The sequence below is a fragment of the Propithecus coquereli genome, unplaced genomic scaffold (assembly GCF_000956105.1).
Source record: "Propithecus coquereli isolate 6110/MARCELLA unplaced genomic scaffold, Pcoq_1.0 Scaffold5, whole genome shotgun sequence".
Classification (NCBI taxonomy): Eukaryota; Metazoa; Chordata; class Mammalia; order Primates; family Indriidae; genus Propithecus; species Propithecus coquereli.
This window is the reverse complement of record NW_012150840.1, coordinates 2,147,800-2,156,659: the sequence shown is the minus strand read 5'-3', so window position 1 is coordinate 2,156,659 and position 8,860 is coordinate 2,147,800. Positions and strand designations below refer to the sequence as shown.

The 8,860-nt window shown below is 39.4% G+C and overlaps 2 protein-coding genes across 2 annotated transcripts in view; one reads left to right on the top strand and one right to left on the bottom strand.

Moving 5' to 3' along the window:
* Positions 1-1,306, bottom strand: part of SLC38A6 (solute carrier family 38, member 6) — a 107,656-nt gene extending 106,350 nt beyond the window's left edge. Inside the window, exon 1 of the mRNA XM_012656030.1 lies at positions 1,098-1,306. Coding sequence (XP_012511484.1) covers positions 1,098-1,199 — 102 coding nt within the window. The 5' untranslated portion in view covers positions 1,200-1,306. The remainder of the gene's footprint in view (positions 1-1,097) is intronic.
* Positions 1,307-1,319: 13 nt separating this feature from the next.
* TRMT5 (tRNA methyltransferase 5) lies at positions 1,320-7,684 on the top strand. The gene is made up of 5 exons (XM_012656305.1): positions 1,320-1,449; positions 2,583-3,238; positions 5,063-5,187; positions 6,519-7,170; positions 7,499-7,684. Exons 1-5 carry the CDS (start codon positions 1,445-1,447, stop codon positions 7,582-7,584), a joined length of 1,524 nt encoding a protein of 507 aa, XP_012511759.1. The 5' UTR covers positions 1,320-1,444; the 3' UTR covers positions 7,585-7,684.
* Positions 7,685-8,860: the final 1,176 nt, after the last annotated feature.

Below are 8,860 nucleotides of genomic sequence, written 5' to 3'. Positions count from 1 at the left end.
CACTTCTTTTTTTGAGACAGGGACTCACTCGATCACTCAGGCTGGAATGCAGTGGCTGGATCATATAGCTCACTGCAGCCTTAAACTCTAGAACTCAAGTGATCCTCCTGTCTTAGCCTCCTGAGTAGCTGGGACTACAGGCTGGTGTTACCACGCCTGGCTAATTTTTAAATTTTTTGTAGAGAAGGGGTCTCACTATGTTGACAAGGCTGGTCTCAAACTCCTGGCCTCAAGCAATCCTCCTGCCTGGGCCTCCCAAAGTGCTGGGATTACAGGCATGAGCCACAGTGCCCACCCTTATGCACTTATTATTATCAATCACCAGGTAATCTCCAATCCTCCACCGCTAAAGAGTTCTGAATTAAGATGTTTATAACCTCCTCAATGGCTGAGTCGAGAAAAGAAAAATCCTGTGACTCTTGCAAAGTTGTCACAAGACTGGCAGAGGAAACAGGAAGGTGACAAAGATACTAATAAACAGCAGTGAGTCACACCACCCTGGGGTGCTCAACCCGTCGGGTGCCCAGCCTCCACTCAGTGCTACATGCCTTCCACCGGAGCCTGCAACTTTACTTCAGCTTTTCTTTCTAGAGCAGCGGTCCCCAACCTTTTTGGCACCAGGGACCGGTTTCATGGAAGACAACTTTTCCACAGACCCGGGCGGGGAGAGACGGAGCTCAGGCGGTGATGAGAGCGATGGGGAGCGGCTGTAAATACAGATGATGAAGCTTCACTCACTCTCCTGTGCAGCCGGTTCCTAAGTTTCATGGAAGACAATTTTCGACGGGCGGGGGTGGGGCATGGAGCTCAGGCGGTGGTGCCCGCCTGGTTCCTTACAGGCAGCGGACCAGTACCGGGCCGCGGCCAGGGGGGTGGGGACCGCAGTTCTAGAGTATGTTAGGCTGCTGTCACATTCACAACCCCGCCGATCTCATCTGACTCTTGGCTGCTGCCTTTGGACCCCAACTCCCAGGGGCCGGGCTTCAGCTTCTCCCCTCTACCAGTGCCCCGCTCCTTCTTTTCCAGTTATTCAGCAGGGACGTGAGGAAACCCGAGGGCGTCTGCGCGAGGAAAAAAAAAAAACGTAGCCCACTTACGTTGCTTAGCAACGGACTCAACTCTTCCGCCTCTTCCTCGGGCTGCTGCGCAGAGACGTACCAGCCCCGCTCAGCGTTGATGCTCTCCTGGGAGGTCTCCATGCTGCCCTTTTGCTAACTATCAGGCCCATCTGAGAGCCTTTTCCCCTGCCCTGCGATCCCGTCGTTAGTCGCGCCAGAGGCGGAGCCATCGGCCCTGCCCTTCCGTGTTCCGGCACCTCACTGAGGCGGGTAGGAAAGGAGGGCGTCGACTTGATCTGACGCGCGCCCTCTCTGCGGCGAGCCGTGATGATGTCATCGAAGGCCGGTCTATCTTCCCGCGGCTGTTTTCGGAGCGGCACCGGAGCATGAGGTGAGGAGTCTGGTCACCGAACCAGATGCGGAGCGACGCCAGGAATTGGGATGGTGCAGTGTGAGGTGGCGGCCGCGGTACCCTTGGCAGTTCGGAGGGGCTGATGGTCCAGCGGCGGTACCAGTCCGCCCCGGGCCGCTCTCCGCCTCGTGCCGCCTGCGCTCGGAAGCGCTGCGCAGTGACCCATCCGCCCAGGTGTCACCCATCCGCCCAGGTGTCGAGCTTAGGTCCGAGTTAGATCCTTTAGCCGCATTTTACAGATGGGAAACCGAGACTCACATTAAGTAATCCACTCAAGGTCACCCAGGTGGTTAACTGCGGGACCCATTTTGAGCCCTGTGAGGTTAAACTTTGTTGCTTTACAGGATTCTGGAGCAGAGCCCTTTCCCCTTACAATTACTTCGTTGGTATTTTAGAAGACGAAGTGAATAGCTAATACTGTGCATATGACCCTCAGCAAAGCTGTCGTCCTCAAAATACGGAAGCCTCTAGTTAAGGGCAGGACCTGTGGCAGTAAACATGGAAGACTAACAACATAGCAATATATTAAGAACACAAGCACTGAGGTCAGTCAGACCTTGCTAAGCCACTTACCAGCAACAAAACTTTGGGTGAGGTAACCTACTTCTGAGCTTTAGTTCACTCATTTACAAAATGAGGACGCTATACTTCACACCTCCCAGGATTGATAATGTGTACAAAGCATTTGGCACAGCGTCTGGCACAATAAGCACCCGTGAGAGTATCCCGATAAGTATATCCATTGGTTATGTCATATAAATGACCATTTCATTTAGAGATGACCCTTTAACCCAAATTTCAGCCTTCCAATCCCAAATGTATTCTGTAGAAAATTGTGGGTGGAGAGGTTCACTGAGTACGGAACGCTGATGGATGGATCACTAAGCGCTGTGCTGGCAGCAGGTGGGTTGAAGGTGCAAATTTATTATCTGCCACTAATAAAAGTCATCCTATTCTGGAAAAGATAATATACTTTCCACACACTAGTAAAAGTTTTATCAGCATTTAGCAGGTTATTTGAAACAGAATTTATATTTTATTCTCAAAAACCTTGTGAACATGAAAATTAGTTTGTAGCTTTATGGTATTTCTTAAATAAATACTTTTTCTAGGATCTTATGGAGGCCAATTGAATTCTCAAGAAGACTTCTGAAAGTGGAAAGCTGTAGCATAACTGAATCAGAATCTTTGATTCCACTAGCTTGGACATCGCTGACACAGAAACTTAGGAAAGCACCTGGTATTTCCTTACTGGGTCAACGAAAAAGATCCTCAACCATGCCAGAAGTAGAAACAAATGAGAGAGACTCTGAATTGTTTTCACCACCCTCTGATGTTCGAGGCATGACAAAGCTTGACAGAACAGCTTTTAAAAAGACAGTCACCATTCCAGTGCTTAAAGTGAAGAAAGAAATAGTCAATAAATTGATGCGATCCCTTAAAAGGGCAGCACTGCAGCGCCCAGGCATAAAACGTGTGATTGAAGATCCGGACGATGAAGAAAGTAGACTAATTATGTTGGATCCCTATAAAATGTTTACTCATGATTCTTTTGAGAAAGCAGAACTCAGTATTTTAACACAGCTTAATGTCAAACCACAGATATCTAAATATAATTTGGAACTAACTTATGAAAACTTTAAGTCAGAAGAAATCTTGAAAGCTGTGCTTCCTGAAGGTCAAGATGTGACTTCAGGGTTTAGCAGAGTTGGACATATTGCACACTTGAACCTTCGAGATCATCAGCTACCTTTCAAGCATTTAATTGGTAGGTGTGTCATGGTATTTTGTGTGGGTAGGACTTTAGAACTGTGTTGTTATGCATTTCCTTTGTTTTTATTCATGTACTAGAAAGGAATTCACAAATTCTAATTTTGGTTTTTAAAATTATTTTTTTAAATGCCAAATTACAGCCTCAGGACATTTTATCATTGTAACTTTAAGCTGGATCTTGAGCTACATACCCTCTTTTAAGGGCCATTTTGGAAAACCCTCTTTAGAGTCATACCAAGCTGTAAATATTGGTCCAGGCTTTTGTGTACACCAATACATAAGTGTGGATTAAACTTGAATTATTTACTTTGGCAGCTACATTGAACAGAATTCTTTTTGGTACACAAGACTTATTAGGCTTTCAGGACTATGTTAAATACTAGCTTTCATAAGTTTGAGTGTTTTATAGTCAAAAATGCAAGAGATTTTTTATATGCTTTCATTGATTCAACCAACTGATCCTCATCTATGTTTCTTAGCGCTCCTAGCCTAAATTCTCCAGATTGTTTTTTTAAATATAATTGTCAGAACTTCTGGAAATTATTTTCAGCTTTAAATGTAGTGCTCAGTATTTTGCATGGGTAGGATTTTAGAATTGTGCTGTTATGCATTTCCTTTGTTTTTATTGATGAAAGGGACTGATAATGGATAGTGGTGACATAATAATACTTAAACAGATTTTTATAATTGTGACTGTGTGCAAATGTCAAGTCTAGGCTTTCCTGTGAATTACTGCCTACACTAACTCAAACATTCCTTTGGCATTCCTATTTTATAACCTCTCATAAAGGGGCATTCATAGGTTAAAAGTAAAACATTTTCATACAATAGTGATTTTAAAGATTTTACTATGGACCTTCAGAATAGCTTTTAAAAAATTTTTAATTTCATTCTTATTTCAAACTAACTTCTATATCTTAAAAATTGAGTTCAGATAAATGAAACAGAACAGAATAAGAGCAATGATTGATTAGAATTTATTGATATTATCATATTCAAAATTAGGTATCTAATTATCAGAGAGAATTTGGACAAATTCTGGTTGTATTTCAGCGTATTTGTATGACTGAGTACTTTTTACTAACTCACAAATCAAATTATCTTTCCTTATCTAGTCAATAGCATATAGATTTTTATAAAATTTTTTAAGTGCTAACAAAAAATAGACTGATTAAAAGACATCAGTATGCCACTTCTGATGTATTTTATTATTTTTGTAGCCCTTCTGCTGTGATAAATATTTGACAAAAGTAACAATTTAAGTAAGAACATTAAGAACATTTTATTTAGATAAGACTGTAAAGAATCTATGTTTCTTTTATTTGGAAACATTGTTTTGCTGGCATAAATTTCCAAAGTGGAGGCATTTGTTTCAAATCCACAGTAAAACACATTTGGTTTGAGGCCAGTGGGGACGGCCAGATGTTTTGCTATTTTCTGAGACCATTTGTTGCCAGGGTCTTTGTCTTTACTTTCTTTCCCAATTCCCTGTGGTCTACCTTTTTGTTTACTTGTTGTTTGGGGACATATGAAAAGATTTAGAAAAAACATGCAAAAATATTAGGTAGACCCAAACTCCTCAAAATTGTTTCTTTAAAAATGTACCCATACATTTTTTTTGTGAGTATTGGAGTCTATCAGACATTAACTTTAATAATCTGTTGAAGTTTTAGAATTGCATGCCACATTACACACTCTAGGTGCAATTTTTATTTTTACCCTAAAGAAAATATAATTCATTTGTTCATATTTGCAGTTTTAGACTTGATTTTGCAACCGATAGACAGGATGCGTTATTAATTTTCATCCTTTCTTTTAGGCCAAGTTATGATTGACAAAAATCCAGGAATCACCTCAGTAGTAAATAAAATCAATAATATTGACAATACATACCGAAATTTCCAAATGGAAATATTGTCTGGAGAGGATAACATGATGACCAAGGTATATTTTATTATCTCTAAATAAGGTGTATATCAAGATTAATGTTTAGAATCAGAATAGAAGACAAAGATTAAAGATATTTATCACAACCATTATTGATGAGTATGTGAGAATGTGAGCACTCACATATACTACTGATGGGATAACTTTGACAGATAAAGTCTTTCCAGAAGAATTGATTAAATTCTGGTATAATGATACAATGGAATATTCCATCATTAAAGATTTTTTAGCTCCATATTTGTTAAAATAAATTGTCCATTGCCAGTTTAAATGACAAAAAAGAAAGTTACAGAACAGTGTGTATAAAATAGTTCTCAAGACATACTTAAACCTTGTAGGTTATACCTGGAAAGACTTTTAGTTGGCAGAAACTTGCAGAAACATTGCTAACTCTTAATAATATGGGCAGAAGCATCTGATGTGATTGGGAGGGGGAAAATATGTACAAATTTGGAATTAAGGTCCAGGAAAGCAGAGATAGAAGATATATCTCTGTGAGATTTATAGAACTTAGGAACTTTCTGGCCTTTTATTCTTCACCCATAAATTAAGGGATGTAAGAGGATGGCTGAGGTCATATTCTGTGACTGCAATTTTAGTTTTATTTTCTGTTTCCTAACATGTCTATGACAGACAAAAGAAATGGTACAATGCCATAATTTTGTTCAAGACTTATCTTCACTGTATATATTTAGTTTACCCATGAAAATTCAAATTTGGGAAAGGAAAGAAAATATGAGAATGATTCATCGTGTACATTGGCTCTAACTTACAGACGTGAAATTTTCAAAGTCCAAGGAACTATCTAAAAACAGTAAAATATCTCAAAATTCAATACTATATCTATCATGCTTCTCTTTTACAAACTGAAAACTTAATAAGGAGGGAAGCTTGTTTGCTGTGTGGAAGTGCTATCTGCAACTTAGCTACCCACCATGAAGATGTGTGGTCTGTTGTTTCAAATTATAGGCCTTTTCTTCCCTATCTGGTGACATAAGAGAGTATAATTAAGCCAGTTAATTGGCCTATCTGAAAAATTTTTCATGTGATTTGGAAACTACTTTATGGCTTTTTAGGATTGAAATGAAGAGCCATTTGGCTTTGAAGAGATGATTTTTCTCATGAAAAAGTCTTCTGCAAGATATTAACTGGCCCCAGGATTAGCATAAAAACCAGTTGTCTAATTAAAATGCCTTTGAATACACTGTTACTTGCTCTTACAGTAGTAAATTTAAATGTTTTTGCTTGTGCATACACACACCTATCCAATATCAGTGGCTGGAATTTAGGGCCAAGGAGATTAACCAAAAGTATAATACCTTTTTCAGGTTCGAGAAAACAACTACACCTATGAATTCGATTTTTCAAAAGTCTATTGGAATCCTCGTCTCTCTACAGAACATAGCCGTATCACAGAAATTCTCAAACCTGGCGATGTCCTATTTGATGTTTTTGCTGGGGTTGGGCCCTTTGCCATTCCAGCAGCAAAGAAAAACTGTACTGTATTTGCTAATGATCTCAATCCTGAATCCCATAAATGGTTGTTGCACAATTGTAAATTAAATAAAGTGGACCAAAAGGTCAAAGTCTTCAACTTGGATGGGAAAGAATTCCTCCAAGGACCGGTCAAAGACGAGTTAATGCAGCAGCTGGGACTGTCAAAAGAAAGAAAACACTCTGTGCACATTGTCATGAACTTGCCAGCAAAGGCTATAGAGTTTCTTAGTGCTTTCAAATCACTTTTAGAAGGGCAGCCATGCAGCAGTGAGCTCCTTCCCATAGTCCACTGTTACAGCTTTTCCAAAGATGCTGATCCTGCAGAGGATGTTCGGCAACAAGCTGGAGCTGTGTTGGGCATTTCCTTGGAGGCATGCAGTTCAGTTCACCTAGTAAGAAATGTGGCCCCCAACAAGGAAATGCTATGCATCACTTTTCAGATTCCTGCTGCTGTACTCTACAAGAACCAGACCATGAATCTAGGTGAGCGATTTCTGGGGAATTAAATGGAAACTATAATAACTTTCATGTAGCTTTCTTTGGGCTACATATATGTTTTATATTAATTAGTTATTTATGTTCAAGACCTCTTTCCATTCAATTGTGACTAGTTTCTCCCAATTTTACAAATTTTAGTATGATATCCTGTACAGTCTAATAGAAGCCTATTTCATTAAAATAATAAACCTATAGGAATATTTCATGTTTAACTAGATTAAAAATATTAAAAATGGCTATACTGCTTGTTTTTTAAAAATATTTTCAACTGCTAAATTTCTTACCTAAAACAGGTTTTCTGAATTTGTTACAGAGAATCACGAAGGTCCACCTCTTAAACGACAGAGGACAGATGAAGCCTTTTCAGAAGAAAAAACACAAATTGCTTCAAACACTTAATTGGAAATGTTTTCTCTATCTCCCCACTAGCGTTTTATGTAGTGAAATATAATTTGTATGCTTTAATAAAATTTTAGCATCCAGGTACTTTACTGTTGAACTCTTATACTTTGCCCTACTGTCCTATAAGTTGAAGATTACCAAATTAAACTTTAACTTCAGAACTAAAAACAAAATCCTATACCCCGCCCCCCAACCAACTGAACAGACCCCCTCCTTGGCCAAGAGGAACCCAGAGAAACCTTCTGAGTTCGTGACCATGATGAGATGGGAGGTCAAACACTCCTCATTATACCCACTCCCTTTTGCAGTTTAGACACAGCTGACCAGCACTGATGTTAAAATAGAGATCACAGACTGACAGAATGTGCTCTTTGGCAATAAGATATCAATTCATAAACAAGACCTAACGCCATGCCAGCCAAGGGTTAAGTCACCTATCCCTACACTTGACGAATAAACTATGTTCTAAATGTCACAAGGTTTTTCTTTTTCTCTAGCTTATAAACAAGCACTGGCAATATTAAAACAAATTGTAGCTCACTCATAGCTGACTAATTAACTCCCTTGTTCCACAAGCCATAACTACAGCTTTGATTGGACAAGAGACTGATTTCAATAAATTTCACCTGATAGGAGACCACTGATTATAGACTGGTTCCAGCTGGTTTACAGAGGCTGCACACTCGAGTGCCATTGTGTCCCTGCTTCACCCGCTTTTGACATATAAGGCCTAATTGTAATACATTGAAATGTTAAGTCTCCACCCCAAAGTAAACATGGGATACATATAACCCGCATGTTTGCTTGTCATGCATGCATTAGGATTCCCTTCATGAATATTCATAGCTCATGTAACCTGCTGAACATGTATACTTGGCCAGCCTTTTCAGGATAAAGCTCCTGCCCCAGAAAGTGCCTGTTTCTGGGCTCTGCCAGAGGCTATACTTCCCAGCTGGTCATGACAGCCACCTTGTAGGCTGTAGCCCTTTATAAGAAAGTCTCCTTTCTAAATTTATAAATTTGTGATTTTCAAGTGGACATTTTAAAATAATATATAATTTCAGAAAAAAGATTTGAGGAAATAGGATAACTTTGAACAAGTCAATAACATGAGATACATTAAAAATGTTCTCAAAAAATATCCCCAAATAAGTTGCTGTAACAAGACTATGTTACTGGCAAATTACTTTGCTTGATAAGCATATATTCATTTTTATGTAAATTTTTATAGAACGTAAAAAATATAGAGCTTCTAAGCTCCTTTTATGACTCA

Coding starts and splice junctions, on each gene's coding strand:
- TRMT5 (XM_012656305.1), top strand. Junction 3,239..5,062: donor ACCTTTCAAGCATTTAATTG/GTAGGTGTGTCA, acceptor CCTTTCTTTTAG/GCCAAGTTATGATTGACAAA. Junction 5,188..6,518: donor AGGATAACATGATGACCAAG/GTATATTTTATT, acceptor TACCTTTTTCAG/GTTCGAGAAAACAACTACAC.